General features: G+C 40.1%; 1 protein-coding gene across 15 annotated transcripts in view; it reads left to right on the top strand.

Moving 5' to 3' along the window:
* Nucleotides 1-340: 340 nt before the first annotated feature.
* LIN54 (lin-54 DREAM MuvB core complex component) overlaps nt 341-18,665 on the top strand; it is a 64,589-nt gene continuing 46,264 nt past the window's right edge. The window contains exons 1-3 of one of the 15 annotated variants that reach the window (XM_070505520.1): nt 341-519; nt 13,596-13,648; nt 18,213-18,336. In XM_070505520.1, the coding sequence (XP_070361621.1) occupies nt 13,628-13,648; nt 18,213-18,336 (145 nt within the window). In that variant the 5' untranslated portion in view covers nt 341-519; nt 13,596-13,627. Of the gene's footprint in view, nt 520-657; nt 1,295-2,194; nt 2,838-13,595; nt 14,312-18,212; nt 18,337-18,665 lie in introns of those variants that run through there. The other 14 variants (XM_070505518.1, XM_044766231.2, XM_044766235.2 and 11 more) reach the window with 14 other exon arrangements.

Below are 18,665 nucleotides of genomic sequence, written 5' to 3' on the forward strand. Positions count from 1 at the left end.
TGATCACCTCCCCACCCACGCACATCAAACAGCGACTGGACGCTGGCAATCGCACCTACAGCACGGACTTCCTAACAAGGAAAGCTAGAAGATGAGGCAGGCCCTCCCAACTGCGGGCGAGATCCCGCTCTTCCCCTCCCAGCCTCAGCCCGATGGAACATTCCGTGCGAAAGCTTTGACAGAGCGCCCACCCGGAGTCACGTGGAGCTGGAGCGTACCCGCGGCGCCTTGCGGGATGACGCGAGCTCGGGTTGCCAAGGGGAGGGGCAAAGCGCCGCGGAAGGGGCGGGGCGAAGGAAGCCGGCCGGGGAGGCGGGGCCGGCGGAGTGGAGGGGCGGGCGGAGAGGGGCGCGCGGGCGGGGAGGGCCCAGCGTATTATGGGATGCGGCGGTGGAATGGCGCTGGGCGCGTGATTTTGAACAAACCCGGGTCTGTGTCTCGGAGGCGCCGCCGCCGCCGCGGCTGCTGGGAGCCCAGGGAGCGCGGCGCGAGGAGGAGGCGGCGGCGCCGCCGGCTTTGGTGAGTGTCAGCCCCCCGGGAGGGGGCACCTGGGCGGGCGGGCGGGAACGGGGCGCCGGCCCCCGACGCGGGTGGTGGCGCGGGCGGAGGGCGCCGGACCGCCCCCTCCGGGAGCCCGGGCTGGTGGGTCGTGGCGGAGAGCGGGAACCTGCAGGCTGGGGGCCGCCGCGCCCCATCCCCGGGCCGCAGGGGGCGGGCGGATCCTCCGGGCTCGGCCCCTTCCCGCCGGCACCCGGGAGGGCGGCTGTCACCCGGCAGGGCCGGCGCTCGGCCGGCAGCCCGCCCTTCCCGGCAGTCTGGAGGAAGGGCTCCCGCGGCTGTTGACACGCACACTGCGTGGCCCGAGAAGCCGGCCGTGTCGGCTCCCGGTTTCTGGGAACCGGTTTTGCTGCTGTGTCATTTTGTACCAGCTCCTCCTTTTTCTGCTCCCCGCCGCCAGGTTCTCCCCATGCTCCTTTGTATGGTGTCGTCTTCGTGTATGTCCGTTTTCCTCGCGAAGCCCACCAGCCAAATGTCATAATGTTCCCGAGGTGCACGGGGAAAGGGAGCGGGCCGGCACTTACCTCGGCCAAGCAACGGTAAACAGCAAGCCGAGTGCGGGTGGACGGGGCTGGCGCTGGGAGGTAAAGTTTAAGGATGAAGACCCTGGGCGGACTCGATTGACACTCAGTCGCTAGCAGGCTGCATAGAGAAACGGCAGTTGGGCTGGGTGGTAAATAGCACTTGTTTAAGCCTGAATCTACCGACTCTTACATGGAGTTGTCATTCAAGCAAGGTAAGGAAATGAAATGGCTTTTTCAACTTCTACCTCACTCTTCTTAGGCTAACTTTAAAAAAAGACAGTGGAGTAGCCCTGTTCGCAACCTTGAAGTTCAATTTGCTCCTTTCGGATGGGTCTTTTAGAGCTTATGCTGTAGTTGAATGATAGGTATAGAATTCAGCTTTTGAATGGGTGATTATCAAATCTTTCTGAAATTGACAAAGGTAGCCAGTTTAGTTTTTTAAAAATCCTAGTCTTCTCAAAAGCCTTGCGGTTTATGTTTTCTTGCTGTTTCTTTGATGGTCAAAAAACACCTATGTTCTCTTTTAGTTATTTATTAAACTGCATGAGGAGCTGGTGGGGGTTGTGGATAACTCAGGGGTCTTCTTATTCTAAAGCAAACTGTTTATTGAACAAATATATCAGCAGCAGATTTTTTTTTTTAATTTGGGGACTTAGATCCTAAAAACACTTGGCAGAGAATTTTAGCTTAGGTATATTTTCTATATTTTAGAAATTGTTCATTCATGAATAGGATCAATACATTTTAAACCTAGTTGTGTTTTCACATCTTAAATCAATGACGAGCAATTTGGAAGTCACAATTTCATCTGATTATTTCTGTCCATGAACACTAAGCGGAGAGGAAAACAGTTCAGAACTTAAAAAAAAACCCTTGATGTTTTGACCACAGTATGTACGGGAGGATCAATGCCTGTAATTTACAAATGTGTCCGAGAGGTAGACGTGCATATGGAAATAGCTCATTCTGTCAAAATAGTGCGGCTGGTGGTGGAGGAAAATGTCAGGGTTGGTGCCTGACATTAAGGGCTTGATCATGTTTTTGGTATGTGAGAGGCACACAGTGAATAAAACGCATTCCATCATCTCTCTCAAGTTGCTTTTCTGAAAATCAAAGAGTTTGGGGTGTTTATTGTCCTTATGTCGTCTTCCGCATGTCTTGTGCTCTTCAAAACAAAAATATGCCGGACCTGGGACCCCGCAGGTAGCGCGACTTCCTTTCGCGTGGCTGCCGGGCCCGCAGGAGCACCATTTTTCGTTGCGGGGTGAAAGGTCTCGGCGTGGGCTGTGTGTGCGTGTGCACCTCGCTGTGTGTTTGAAGGTTGGCGGGGCCGGCGGGAGGTTTCCCCGGATATGTGGGTGTGCGCCTCTCGGGAGGGGAGGGCCGAGGAGGGGAGGAGGAGGAAGGGGGAGGTTACTGGCGGCGGCGGCGGCGGCGGCGGCCCGGGCTCGGGCTGTCGGGGAAGCTGCTGAGCTGTGATGGTGATGACGAGGTGAAAATGGCGGATCTTTCGAAATACAATCCCGGCCCCTGACATACCAGAGGCGGCGGCGGCGGCGGCGTCGCCACCCGGGCTCCCTCCTCGGCCCTCCGGTCCCCTGTAGCGCTCCAGTTCGGGCAAACTGGGAAAGGAAGCGGCTGGCCAGAGCTACCGTGCACTGGCAAAACAAGCACCGCCCGGGCTCGGAATTGCCCGGGACCTTCTGGAGCCCCCACCTCGGAGCCAGAGGGAGGAGAAAGCGACAGCCGCTGGAGGTAGAGGAGAAGGGGGTACCCGAGGGCTTCTTGTCTTGAGATCTCCTTATTTCGGGGGGTGGTGGGTGGGGGAAGAATTGCGTTGTAGATCAAGGAATGACTAGTCCGGAGTGCAAAGAATCAGTAGCCTCGTAATGACATCAACATTATTCTTTGAGTGTTAAGAGGGCTCGAGTTTGCTCTTTTACCTAAGGCTGCTGCTGAGGCCTAGAGGAACCGCTATCACTTATCATGATTTCCTGATTTAATATTTAAAATATTCACGGTGGCGATGTTGGTTTGATGATGTTCAGCAGTTTATGGGGTTGTATGTTTCTTTAGGGAGGCAGAGCGTTGGCATTTTATTCTGCATTTAAGCTCTGTGTCAGATCATAGTCTATAACTTGTTGGGGTATGGATGCTCACATTTTTTGAGCCATATGGACCAGTTTTGTAACAATTAAAAATTTTGTCCTTTCCTTTTTTGGCTCTGTCATCCAAAGAGTGACCCCTTTGCTCCTGCCACTTGGCAAATAACAATTGAGATGCTGTCAGTCATATTTCGTATCCGTGTGTCCCTCTTCATCCATTTCATGAATTCAGGAGTAAAGTTACCGAAGATTTTGCAGGAGATTTTATAATCCAAATGAAATACAGCTCTGGGAGCTCTATTTTGGTTCACAAGTTTTACCTTCATTGTTAAGAAGGAAGTTATGATGATTTTATGCATGCACTTGATGTGAGTACGTTAAGTTGGTACAGATGAATTGAGACCTCTGTTTTATTCTGAATACTGGACTTGTTAGCCCTTTGTTTAAAGAGCTGGAGAATTGGATTGATTGACTTTATGACAGCCATAGTTTAAGATCCATGTATGTTTTAGATTGTGCTGTAGATCCCTAAGGAGTCTGTCTCCTTGCACACAACAGTAGTGTTACTGAAAAGTTACAAGTGAATCAAATTTTTATACATCAATTGGGCGCCCTCTGTTTTTTTTTCCAGCTTTTGTAGTGGAAGGTGGGTCGGTGACACTGAGTACATGAGCGTGAATAGAGAGGTGAATATTTACGAAACGCCCACTGGTAATGTTTATGATTAGCAGTAATTTTTCTTATCCAAGTTTCCTACAAAGAGATGATGTCATCCTATGTTATACATTATCATACATTATGTATTTTATTCAGAGAGGAAATATTGTGTGTGTGTGTCTGTGTGTAGCTTGGACATTTGGCTTTGCACTCTCTAAAAGAATAAGAGACCCCCCAAAATTTTAGGGGAAATAACTGAGAGGTACTCAGAAGGTTTAGTTAATGAATTTTTTAAAAGCATTCGTCTGATGTTCTTGTATTATCCAGTAGAGATTTTCTTTTTTTTTTTTCTCATAGCTTTTATGTTGCAATTATTTGGTCCATGTCAACCCAGCTGCTAAGTTAGTAGTAAGGCTAAGAATTTAAAAAATAATTAAAATAAAGGGGAAGTTAAAATCCTTTTTCATTGGCTTTCTTTTTCTTCTAATCGCAGAGGGCTATTGTAGGTTGGAGGAGATGGGGGTAAAAATACCATAGTAAGTTCTACGCTTTGGAGATTTAGAAATTCTTGGTTACAGTGGGAAGGAGACATTGTGAAGGTGCAATCTGCATGATGGACGACAGATTAATAGTTCTATGGAGAGACAGCAAAGATGACAGATTTTTTTTTTTTTTGAGGAAGATTAGCCCTGAGCTAACTGCTGCCAATCCTCCTCTTTTTGCTGAGGAAGACTGGCCCTGAGCTAACATCCATGCCCATCTTCCTCTACTTTATATGTGGGATGCCTACCACAGCATGGCTTGCCAAGCGGTGCCATGTCCGTACCCGAGATCCGAACCGGTAAACCCTGGGCCACTAAAGCAGAATGTGTGCACTTAACCGCTGCGCCACTGGGTCGGCCCAAGATGACAGATCTTAGACCCTGCTGTTTGATAGAATATTGAAAGCCATAAAAAAAAAAAGAGAAATCAGGAGAAGCTAATTTAGATAGAGAAAGAGGAAAAGGATTTTCATTTGCATTACACTATACCGTGTAACTGTCATCACAGTAACCCTGCAAGTAAACTGAGGCTGAGAGAGATTATTGCTTAGGGTTACATGTTAAACAACTAGGAGAGCCAAGATTTGGAAATGTTTTTCTGATTTGAATCCCCATGTTTTCTCCACCATGTTAGTCTTTAGCATGAATAATATACCACCCACCTTAAAAGGCAAAAAAAAAATATTGTGGATCCCCAGTATTCGCCTAAATTATTTTACTTTATTAAAACATTTTATTTTAGATGTATATAAATACAGATTCCTTATGCTTATTGCTTTTATGCAAGTATAAAACAAAAGTAAATTTATAAATGAAATATAAACAAAACTATAAAATCAGTAAAACAAATCTAGGGTGGTGGGTGATGTTTTGCTGAAAGAAAACCTTTCTTTGCCTAGTGAATGCCTTGGCAAGGTGGGCAGTTTTCTGTGTGTTGTATATCCTGTGATAACGCAGTTCCTACAGCACTTGTCTGTTTGAATGCTGCAGAACTTTCCTCCTTCGGTCAGAGGTTACATGGTTTGGCTTTCACTTGGCATAAACACATCATTTACCTTATAAGAACCTTCCGTGCCTTTTTCTTTAGCCCATCCTAATTCTGGTACCATTTTTTGTGGATATGAGGTGGTTATCCAGATGACCTAGAATATGCTTTTTTATATATTATTGAAATGAAAATACAGACTTTTCAAATCTTCCCCAGAGAAGATTTATGGCTTACAGTCCACTGTTCTCAGTTTAGTTTGAGAAATGTACTTTGGTACCTAGTTTTTGAGTTTGTTGATGTTTGATTTTAGAAATCGAAGCTAACATCCAAATGGTATAGTTAGCCAGTTAGTGCTGGTGGTAAGCTCTAGGTACAAAAGTATAGTCCTTAAACACCCAGATATTTCTCTCTAAACATCTTACAAATTGCTCACTCGTCTGTAATATGGTGATAGGTCACCACTTCATATTGTTATGTGCAAGCTGTTCACCCAAGTTGTCCTCCACCTGTAGCTAAGAAAACAGTGTTTCAGCACTGGTAATATTCCGAAAGAAACCCTTTAAAAAATGTAAGAGCATAGAACATTTGTCATTTCTGTCTCGTTATTTTTAATTTTATATTTAATTTATTTCTGTTAATCATCACTATCTTACATCAGACCTTCCAGTTTTCTCCATCTTGAACTAATTACTATAATAACCTTCTAACTGGTCTCCTTGCCTCCAGTCCAATAAAATACTGAGAGGAAGTTAATCCTCCCAAAGTACAGCTGTGATCGTGCCATTCTTCTGTTGATTTCTAAGCTCTGTCAGGGCAAGGTCTTTGGTTAAGTTCTCATAGTCCTCCACAAAGTGGGAAGCCATAAGTATTTGTTAATTAAATGACTTATAAAAATCATAAGCTAGTTAAAAACTAAGAGAAACTTATATATTTTAAGATGGAATGTAATTGCAGAGGATATTGATTAAAGCTAAATCTTTTAAAATCTTATTTGAAAAGGAGTTTCTCAGTTTGTTTAGTATGCCTTATGATGATGTGAGTTGGTTGTTTTATTTGAAGTGTTGTGAAGTCTCAGGGCATTATGTAAACCTATTCTACTCAAATAGACAAACCAAAGTTATCTTTCAGAGCCCAGTGTAAATATGCTGGAGTTTTAGGTGACACTCCTTCTCCATGATAATTTATTCGTTCTTCGGGTTTGTACTGTGAGGTTATGATTTGCCAGCTCTGTTCTAGGCACTGGGGATAAGGGATACTGTGGTGATGAAGATGGACAAGTCCCTATCCTCGTGGAGCTTGCATTTTAATGAAGTTGGGGAGAGAGAATCAGACTCTATGAACAAATTCTGATTGTGATGGATGCTAGGATTATAATACCAGGGTAATGTGATAGAATGCCTAAGGCAGTAGAGACGAGAGTGGAGGTTCTATTTTAGAAAGATCTTATAAACGTAATACAATTGAGACAAATTTAGAAATCATTAGGCTTTTCTGAAATGAGTGAATCTTTACCTCTCTTTAGACTGAAACCATTCAACCGTGTTCAACTGCAGGGGGAAGAAACTCAATGTGTTGGCTTCCAGAATCATACTTTGCCTTTAGAACTTTGTTTTATGAGCAGAAAATATTGGAAGCATGGGGAATGTGTTGTATTCTTTTCCTGCCGCACCTTGACAGGTAACCCCTCGTACAGATGAGGTGAGCTAAGCCTCCTAAGTCCTGTTGACTTGCGAAGATCTTTTCTTTTCTTGAAGTGGTCCTCAAAACAGTGATGATGAGGTTGCATGTGCTAGTACATATCTTTCATTCCTAAGGGATAAAATTAGAGTGATGATTCATGTAACTAGATGACCAAACCCTTTCCTACCATGCCCACAAGCTCCTTTTGAGAGTTTCTTTTAGCATAGGCCACCATGCCCTGCATGTGACCCTGATTGAGACAGTTATGGAGGTCTAATCATAAAACAGTTATCGTAGTCTGCTCAGTGGCTTATGAGGTGTGCTGGCTCCAGGCCTCTCCACAGCCCCAGACTACATAGAGGCTGGCCAAACCAATCAGACCTTTTCTTGTTAGAAGTTTGAACTTTACTCCTAGTTTAAAGGGAGACTCCTAGTCCTATAACTCTAGTCTCTTTTAATAGGACAAATAAAAGACATGTTCTTCCTAATAATAGAGCTTCAAAATATATGAAGCAGAAATGCTCAGAAGAGGAGAAATAGATCCACAATTATATTTGGGGATTTTAACAGCCTTTCTCAGTATTGTAATTGATAGAAGAGGAAAAAGTAAGAATTTAGAGGATCTGAACAACACTATCAACCAACTTGACCTAATTGACATTTATAGAACACTACCCTCAGCAACTACAGAATGCACATTCTTTTCAGGGGCACGTGCAGTGTTCACCAAGGTCGACCATATACTGAGCCATGAAACAAGTCTCTAATTTCAAATGATGACAATGGTATAGAGTATTACATTCTCTGACAATAATAGGAGTAAGTTAGAAATCAAAATAATAGGATAGAAAGTCCCTAAATATTTGGGAATTAAATAGCGCACTTCTTTATTTTCCATGTGTCAAAGATGAAATCACAAGGAATATTAGGAAACATTTAAAGTGAGTGGTAATAGAAAATGAAATTAGTAGATTGCAGCTAAAGCAGCATTGGAGGGGCAGTTATAATGTTAAGTGCTTATTTTTAGAAAAGAAGAAGGGTTTAAAATCAACGATCTAAACCAAGGATTGACAAACTTTTTCTTTAAAAGGCCACATAGCAAATATTTTATGCTTTGCAGGCCATGTAAATTTGTCATATGTATATATATATTTTTTCACCCCAACTGTTTAAAAATGTAAAAGCCATTCTTAGTTAGCAATACACAAACAGACCATGGGCCTGATTTGGTCTATGGGTTATAATTGCTGAACCCTGATCTGTGCTTCCATCTTAAGCTTCTAGAAAGAGAACAAATTAAACCTAAAGTAAGCAGAGGAAGGAGATAAAGATAATAGTCAATTAAATAAAAAATGGACGAACAATTAAAAAAAATCAATGAAGCCAAGATGCTTCTTTGAAAAGATCAATAAAATTGATAAATCTCCATCCAGACTGATCAGGAAAAAAAGGAGAAATGACAGAAATTACCAAAATGAGGAATGAAGAGTCAACATTTCTACGGACATTAAAATGAAAGAATATTCTGTATAACATTGTGCTGGTAAATTTGGCAACTTAGAGGAAATAGACAATTTCCTTGAAGGATACAAACTATCAAATTCAAACTCCACTCGGGAAGAAAGAGATAACCTGAGTAACCCTACGTCTGTTAAAGAAATTGAATTTGTGGTTAAAACCTTCCCACAAGAACGCTTTATGGCTTGATGGGTTCACTGGTGAGAGTTCTAGCAAGCATTTCAGGAAGAAGTAGTAAGAATCCTATGCAGACTTTTCCTGAAAATTGAAGAGAAGATAACACGTCCCAACTCATTTTATTAGGCTAGGATTATCCCCAGACAGCCACTGCAAGAAAAAAAACTACAGACCAGTATCCCTTATGAGTATAGATAAAAATGCTTAGAAAGGGCTGGCCCCGTGGCTGAGTGGTTAAGTTCCTGTGCTCTGCTTTGGTGGTCCAGGGTTCACTGGTTTGGATCCTGGGCGTGGACCTACACACTGCTCGTCAAGCCATGCTGTGGCAGCATCTCACAGAGAAGAACTAGAATGACCTACAACTAGGATATACAACTAGACTGGGGCTTCGGGGAGAAAAAAAAAATGCTTAACAAAATATTAGCAAATAGAATTCAGCAATATATACAAAGTATAATACAGTGTGACTGATTAAAAAAATCAGTCAATATAATTTACAGACTAAAAGAGAAAAGCAATTTGATTATCTCAAAAGTTGCAGAGGCTGGCCCCGTGGCCAAGTGGTTAAGTTTGCACGCTCCGATTTGGTGGCCCAGGGTCTTGCCGGTTCAGATCCTGGGCACGGACATGGCACCGCTCATCAGGCCATGCTGAGGTGGCGTCCCAGAACACTACACATAGTACAACAGAAGGACCTACAACTAGAATGCACAACTATGTACTGGGGCACTTTGGGGAGAAAAAGAAGGAAAAAACATATGACAGTTAAACATCTGTTTATGATTTTAAAAAAACAACCTTGCAAACTGGAAATATAAGTAAGCTTCCTCAGCCTGATAAAGGGAATTCACAAAAAATGTACAGCTAACAGGTAAGATTGGCAACAAGGCCAACACGTCTGCTCTCGCCACTTTTATTTGAGCCTTTTACTGGAGGTCCTAGCCAGTGTAGTAAGTGGGGGACGGTAAATGAAAGATGTGCAGATGGGGAGGAAGAAGCACAGACGTTATTCTCAGACCACATGGATTGTCCTTGTAGAAAACCCCGAGGAGTCCAGATCGAAGAGACACGAGGATTAATAAGTGAGTTTAGTTAGGCTGTAGGTGCGTGGACAATATAAAAAAATCATTTGTATTTCTATATGCTAGCAACAACAACTGGAAAATGGAAAAAAGGCCATTTACAATGCATCAAAAAACATGAAACACTTAGGGATAAATTTAACAAACTATGTGTGAGACTCATACACTTAGACTTGAAGTACAGAATGTTGCTGAGATCAATAGAGAGATTTATCTCTAAATAAACGGGAAGCACTTCTCCGTGGGCCTTTACATTTCTGCGCCTCTTGCAAGTGAGGCAGTGACAGCCCTTTTAAACTATCTTTTCCAGCTTATTTGTAAAGCATACAGTCTTGGATGAGAGTTAGTGACGCCTGTTGTAGAAAAGTGCAGATTCACTTATTGTCCAGTAAAATAAAGATAACTTCTCTCTTTGGACCAAGGGCAGGTATGCCTCAGCCCATTATAAATGATTCAGGGATCCTCAGTTGTGCTGCAGACCCACTGCCTGCACAGCATCTACTTGGGCCTCTCTATGTCTGCCCTGTGGGACTTGGGAGCAATGGGGAAACTGATACACACATGAAGCTCGTATTCCTTGTTGTGCTGTGAATAATAAGTCCTGTGACTCTGGCCTAGGACTGCTGTGTCATCTGTCAGTGGCCATGAAACAGTAACAGGCTACTTTGTTAGCTTGCGAGAAGGGTCTAAATTTTCAGACCCCTCACAGTTCTTGACTGTTTTGACCATGAGGATGGAGTGCTGACAGAGACATGGCTTTCTGAAAGATGAAGAATGAAGGCCTTGAGGGCTGGGTTAGGGGATATGAAAAGATTCTCTGGCATCTGGTAGCAAATTCTCTTACCCCAGTGGTGGGCCAGGATGGCAGGGGATGAGTTCTCCAGTGTTGTACCTCTTAATGACTAGTTAGGGTCTGAGCCGAGAGGTAGCCTGAACGGCGCGTTTGTTGTTGTACACTCAACTCCATGTCCCCAGCTGAAATTCAATGTGGCTGTAGCTGCTGAGTCAAGGAGTCCTCAAAGCTGAGAAAGTAGTGTCAGAAATGAGGATATAGAGCTTTGGCTGGATTGAAAACATTAGATGTTTGTTTAGTTGAGCTGCAAGTGTGGGTGCTTGAAACTGAAAGTAAATGCACTGGCAGAACTCTGTCTTCCTCAAGGCCTGACCTCTCCCTCCTCCTACACCTTGACTTCAGGTGCTTTAAGGAGAAAGATGAATGGGGCTTGGGCCGAGGTCTCCGTGTCCTTAAAGGGGACCAAAGGCCATACCCATGTGTCTAAATATGCTGGGAGAAGTTGAGGGGGAGGGTGGAGTCAAACTTTATGACTGTTGGAAACTGGCACCCGAGTCATCATCCAGCGTTGTTCTACAAGGGTTGGAGTGTTCAGATTCAACTGATGGGCCTTGCGCAAGGTTTGCAGTAGGGAAGGGAAGCCAGTGTGGCATTGTGGGTGGGGCCCTTTGTTGTTGTGGCTTCCATTGCTGAAGATACAATTGGTGTCAATGTTTTTACAGGCCTGTACTGTGAATGTCTGTGAGGGCCAGAGGGGATTCTCCTGATCAGGAAGAGCTGCATGTAGAGAAGTGCTACTGCTTTGGGGTCCCAAATCTAGTGATTCCTTTGAGCTAGAAGTGTTGTGACTAATGATTTTGCGGTTTATATAAAGAACTCATCCAATTCAATAAGAAGACAAAAAAATCCAGTATTTAAAAAAAATGGCACAAGACTTCAACAGGCACTTTTCAAAAGAAGATATACAAATAGACAATACACTTATGAAAACATGCTCAACATCATTAGTCATCTGGAAATTGCAATTTAAAACCACAATGAGATATCACTTCACACCCACTAGAATGGCTAAAATTAAAAAGACCGACACCACCACTGATTGGTGAGGATATGGAGCAGCTGGAACTCTCGTGCATTGCCAGTGGATGTACAAAATGGTACAGCCAAGTTGGGAAATAGTTTGGCAGTTTCGTGCAAAGTTAAAAACAAACTTACCTTGTGACCCAACAAGTCCATTTCTAGGTATTTATTCAGAAGAAATGAAAATATGTATCCATAAAAAAACTTGAACTTGAATATTCATAGCATTGCTGTTCATAATAGTCCCAAACTGGAAACAATTCAAGTGTCCATCCACAGGTGAATGGATAAACAAATTGTGGTAGACTCATACAATGAACTGTTACTCAGCAATAAAAAGGAATAGAACTACTACTAAGTGCAAGAATAGAGATAAATCTCAAAAAACATGCTGAAGGAGAAAGCTCATACTGTATATACCTTTATGTCGTGAGTACATAATATATGGTTCCATTTATATGAAGTTCTAGACTGGGCAAAAAGGCAAAACTAATCTATAGTGATAGAGCAGATCAGTGGTTGTGTAGGGTTGGCTTTTGGGCTAGGGGATTGACTGTAAAGGAGTAGACTTACTTTTTCTTCATTTTAAAATACCAGTGATAAAAATTTAAGGCAGTATAATTGTGATTAAAATTATGAACTTTGGTGTTGTAAAACGTATGCTGAGTTTGGATTCTGGCTCTGCCATGTACTAGTTATGTGACCTTGGGCAAATTATTTAATCTTTCTAAGTTTCCTCCTCTGTAAAATGGGGGTGATAATGATACCATCTCAGAGTTGCTGTCAGGATAAATTAAACTAAACCATCACTGGTAGGTAGTAAGCACTCAATAATGACGATTTTGGCAGCATTAGTATTTGTCAATGCTAATAATTATAGTTTGCTACTCATATCTTACTCTCAATCTTGGAATGGATATTGCATTTTTACATTTTAAAAAAGGGAAGAAAAGAGAATTGCTGATTATATTCCTATGGATCTTTGATGTTTTCTGGGCAAATAACTTACTGCTATTTAGTCAGTCATAAGCATAATGTTCTCTCTTTACTATGGGAAGATGATACTGACTCCTTTATTAGAAGTTCTGCATGACATTTGGCTGAAAGCATTGCAGTTCTGATTTGTTCATAATCTGCTTTATTATTATTACTTTTTTTTCTTTATGGGGACTGGCTGTACACTTCTTAAATGGTTTTCCTTTTTGACATTGTAAATGGCTGAGGAGGATTTGAGAATCTTCTTTCCAAATAAAGATTTCTTTGGTATGAAGCTAATTGATCAAACTTGGGCCAAATAAGCCATTTGATCTGCAATTGCTGATCAAATGCTTACTCTGGAAATTCCTTTAACATTAATTTGAGTATTTAATGGATTTTTATAAATGGTGTAGTACCCTCATTTTAGGACCTAGCTCACTGGAGATTTGAAGATACTTTCCAATATCTGTTTATATTTAAATCTTTATTTCCTTGTGTGCATCAGCAGTTTTCAAGTCTGTCCACAGGAAAAAAAGAAAACATAACTGGGAAGAAATAAGGTGATCAGTCATGTCAAGGATTAGAAAGTTTTATGAGCTGGCGTTGGAAAGGAGTTTCCTGTAATTATGTGACTTAGTGTTGCCTGAATGCAGTATACTTTTGGGTTGAGACATGGCGAATGAAAATGTTTGCTTCTAGTTTTTGTGTCCCATGTGACTTATATTTCAGGTTCTTGAAACTTGAGGAGATGTTAAAATGCTTTAACCCAAATATGCATCAGGAATATCCTTCATTCAGTTATACATCAATAAAAAATTATTTTGTCATTTGCATTTTTCTTGAATAATTCTTTTCTTCTCTTAAATTTGTTTTGAAACTTAATAATTCATTCATTTTTCCACTTCTGTTGCAGCACCTGATCAACTTTCTAGCAGGAGAACGATCATGGAGGTGGTGCCAGCTGAGGTGAATAGTTTGCTTCCAGAGGAGATAATGGACACTGGTATAACTTTAGTGGATGATGATAGTATTGAGGCTGTTATTGTTTCATCCCCAATTCCCATGGAGACAGAACTGGAAGAAATTGTCAACATAAATTCTACTGGTGACTCTACAGCCACGCCCATTTCCACGGAACCAATCACAGTGTACAGTAACCACACTAACCAAGTTGCAGTGAACACCACAATTACTAAAGCAGATTCTAATACCACAGTGAAACCAGCTTTTCCAAGTGGCCTTCAAAAACTTGGTGCTCAGACTCCTGTGACTATATCAGCCAATCAGATTATTTTAAACAAAGTATCACAGACATCTGATCTTAAACTTGGCAATCAGACCCTTAAACCAGATGGACAGAAGTTAATTTTAACAACTTTGGGCAAGTCTGGTTCACCAATTGTTTTAGCACTACCCCATAGCCAACTACCCCAGGCTCAGAAAGTTACAACTCAGGCCCAGTCAGGAGATGCTAAGTTACCACCGCAGCAAATTAAAGTAGTTACCATTGGAGGGAGGCCAGAGGTGAAACCTGTCATTGGTGTCTCAGCATTGACCCCAGGAAGTCAACTGATTAATACTACAACTCAGCCCTCTGTGTTACAGACCCAACAGTTAAAAACAGTACAGGTAAAAAAAAAAAGGGGGCTTATTAATTAAAATGCATGTTAAAAATTAAACTGATTCCTAGTTGTGTTTGTAGGGTGATTAAATGCATAGTTGTTACTGAATTCTTTTGAATGTTGCTTTTAGTATATTGTGTGGTTTTTTGTAAAGTTCGATATGTCTAATGCTTTTGAAAATTTTTGCCAGAGAACTTAGAACTTAATTTTGGTTAAATTCCAATTAGTGTATTTATAGCTTTTTATTCATTTTTAAATGCATTTTATTCTTAGTAGTAGTTTGATTACAAGGATGTTTTGCTGGCATAAAGATGCCAGAATTGCTGCTGGGCTGTCAATCATTGAGACATGATTTTTTCAGTTAACAGGTGGCCAAAGTCTAGGAAAACTTGCTGCTCTGAGAAATTCTTGGAGCCAGCAGTAGTACATACTGGGCAGTGTGTACCTCTTCTTTGGAGTTTACTGTTCGTTGCCGTCACTCGTGTTTGCAGTGTGGAAAAGGCAGTGCCGTGTGATGGAGGGTAACGGATAGGCTTTAGGGTTGGACCAGCTGAATTTGAGTTGCCTCTGTGCTATCCTCCCAGCTGTGGATTGCTTATCTTCTCTGAGTTTTTGACATTAACTGTAAGATGGCTATTTGATCATGATGAAACACATAGGAAAAGATAAGTACATACTGGGTATAGTTCTCAAAACATAGAGGATCTTCAAAATGGTGCCCATTATTAGTATGAATAGGACCCTAAGATCTAGAAGGTTACTGGAACATACGTCAAATGGTCCCCAGTTTTTCATGCCCAAATAGCCCTTTCTAGGTCACCACTACTCTTAGAAATACAATGATCCCTTAAGATCAGGGAACAAACACACATGCCCTGTTTGAAAGCGTCGCTTTTTAGAGAAAAAGGGAAGACATGACTTGGAGAACAAAAACACATATATAAGGAAGTTGAAGGTTTGGGAAACTATCCATTCTCAGCTGATATTAGAAATAATATTTTGGTTATTATGTTGGCAAAATAATTAGAAACTTATTTTTCATGGGCTTGTTATGTAAGAACTTTGTAACATTTCTTAAACCTTGTAATTTGCCCATGTCCCTTCTGCCACTATTAAACATTTAGTGTTCTTTTCTCTCTTGTTAATTATCATCTCTCAGTTATCTCTGACTGCCTTTTACTTCTTTTGATGAGGATCTCTTGAATGGTATACCTATTACCGTCAGGCATCTTGTCCTCAGCTTGTTTTTTTGATCAGTTTTGAAACTTCTTTTTATTGGTTTACCAGAATTTATCTGGCTTTAGGGGTGTGGATCCTAACCATGTCCGTGAGAAACTGACAATGTAAATCAGAATGTCATCTTTTCATTTACAAGAGCAGTGTATACACACTGTTTCAAAGACCAGTTTACTTGTATCCACTAGTTTTCTACTTAATCCCATTAAGTACTGACAATAAAAACATTGAAGACTGGGCTATAATTCTTCTAACTTCTTTTACTATTGTTACTTTTCTAAAACCTGATTCTATTTATTCAAAAAAGAACTTCTATTAAAAAAACAAAACAAAACAAAAGAAACCCCATTTAGAATATTGTTCTACTTGTCCAGTTATTTTTAGGCAACTCAAATCTTTCCAACTCAAAAGTAACCTACAAAGTTGTGAAGCACAGAAAAAACAAATAAAAAGCTACACATCTACGTTTCCTTTTTAGGCACCAGAATATTTGGTTTAGTATTACACGGTGTATATGGTTCTCTGGGTTTTTTTCTAGACAGTCCTCAGCATTGTCTTAAGTTTAATCAGAGTATTGAAACTGTTAGGGTATGAACAGCAGGTAAGAGTGGAAGGAGGAGACCCATTTTGAAAAATGAAAGGAAGAGGTGACAGTTGAGGCCAGAGGCAGTACCAAAGAGGTATAGTTACACTTGATTACAGATATATAAACATTTTCCCATGTTTCTTGTGCATAGCATATAAGAGCAATAAATAAATAGCGGTCTGGAACAACGTAACTCCTTCCTAGTTCCTGAATCTGTACAACACGGTGCCAAAAATTACTTGCATGTATTATTTGATCACGTATTTGGCTGTCTTATTCATAAATTTCCTTTCTTGATTCAGTCATTTTTTCTTATCTGCTGATTTGATAAATTTGTTAAAAATGGTCCTTTATGCTTTGTTTTACTTAATAAAGTAAGTTTGTTCTAGGGTAGTTTAGAATTCATAATGCAAAAATCATGCTTCCTTAATGGAATTGGGAATGGTTGTTTTCAGCAGTGCTCCACCAAAGAAACATAACCGCAAGGGCAAGTTGAGATTGTTCATTTGAATAATGTGTGTGCTTTTGGTTGTATTGTTTACATTTTTTTCCTGATTGGCAAGTATTCATATAGTCATATGATTATGAAAATCAGTAAAAATCGGAAAATACTTTAAGCTCCTAATCTTTACTTTATATTTAAGATTACTTATTGCGAGACATGGATTTCCAAGAACATCAATACTTCTGCAGAACTCTTGGGATTATTAATACCAAATCAATAGACGACATATTCTAACTTACTTCAGAATTTTAGGCCTGTAAACACACTTGGGAAATATGTTCCCTTTATGTCTCCCAAATTGCATCAGTTTTTTAAGGTATAATTATGGATTTATTTGAGTGTATCAGAATTTTGCAAGCTGGGTATTTTTTAATATAGTAATGGATCTACTTGTTTTGCTTTTTTAAGAAAGTGATTTGTATTTCATTTACATTTTGTTTTGTCAGTAATGTGTTCTGAGTGTAAGAAAGTAATATATTCTATAGTGTAAGAAAATGTGTTATTCAGTTTAATTTCTAATTTGAGTACAAAGCTGATATTTATCCGGTTCTGTGATCTATTTTAGCTTCTGGTATATTTCTGTCATTCAAGTTGGTCATGTTTATTCATTTTTGAACCATTATTTCCAATAATAAATTGTACTTTCAGGGCCTCAATTTCATATCCGCCAAAAGATAAAATTAATATTTCATGTCCTTCGTAACTCTAAAAGTCTATGATTTTTATCATAGCTAAAATTCTGCTTCCAACTTTTAGAAAAGCTATATCTTTGCATACATTGATAATTTCAATATGAAAAATTGGTAACTCTACCTTCCTTGATTTGTGAAGAATTTTAGCTCAGGTCTACAGTGTGCCAATATATAACTTAAGAACAGAGATGAATAAAATATAGACCCTCCCTTCAAGGAATGTATGGTCTCGTAAACAGTATTTTAGTAAATAATATTTCAGAGGCTTTGCCTTTAGTATAGTCTTTGTTTTGCCAAACTTTTCTGTGTCTTAGGGCATTAACTTGTTCCCTTCTTTGTTTATCTACCCCTGATATATAGATCTAAAGCTGAAGATCTAATTCTAGTCCTATCTTTAATATGTATTTACATTTTGCTTCCAAGAGCCAATGTAATTATATTTGCAGGGGGTTCATTATTTGCACTATGCTTTCTTAACTTACTCTATCTTTTTATTATTGATTAATTTGTTATTTTGAGAAGGAATATTTCTGTGCCATAGTGTTTATTATTATTGTTAAATGTTTATTATTAAATAAGCATTATTATTAAAGATTAAACATTATCATAAAATATTAATTTGGTTTTCTTCATATGCATATATCCCAGAGACTACAATAAGAATTTGCGATAAAATGCAAAGGTATTACCATATATTGGCTTAAGGATGTGATCATATTAATATTTTGATGAATGGCTGCATTTTAAATGTTTTTAACATTAAGACTTAGATATAGTTTGCTATGAGCTGGTTTCACATGTACTTCTGTATATCGATCTTTTGTATAATTTTGATTGAATAGGTGTTTTATAGAAACAAGTGGTCTTCATAGTTATTTATATATTTCAGATTGCTAAGAAGCCTCGAACACCAACTTCTGGTCCAGTAATCACGAAGCTGATCTTTGCAAAACCAATTAATAGTAAAGCAGTTACAGGACAGACAACTCAAGTGTCACCACCAGTCGTTGCAGGTTATATTTCTTTATAGTTTATTAAGCTATATATTTACTTCCCTTTTAGGTTTAAAGAAGGCTGTTCTGCCACCTTGAAATATTTTAGTGCAACAAGTATAGCTCATTATTATAAACCAAATTAGTTAAGAAATGTTACACTTATTAAATGTGTGCTTTAAGCAAAATGCCTCATCTCAAAATCAGTCCACTACTTTAGTCTCCTTAGTTTTTGATAGAATTTTACCATGAAAGTAGCAAAGTCTTGAACTCCAATAATGCTGGCTGACACTTATATAGTGTATACTGCGTGGCCCTCACTGTTCTTAGCTCTCTGCGTGCAGTGACTT

The sequence above is a fragment of the Equus asinus genome, chromosome 3 (assembly GCF_041296235.1).
Source record: "Equus asinus isolate D_3611 breed Donkey chromosome 3, EquAss-T2T_v2, whole genome shotgun sequence".
Taxonomy (NCBI): Eukaryota; Metazoa; Chordata; class Mammalia; order Perissodactyla; family Equidae; genus Equus; species Equus asinus.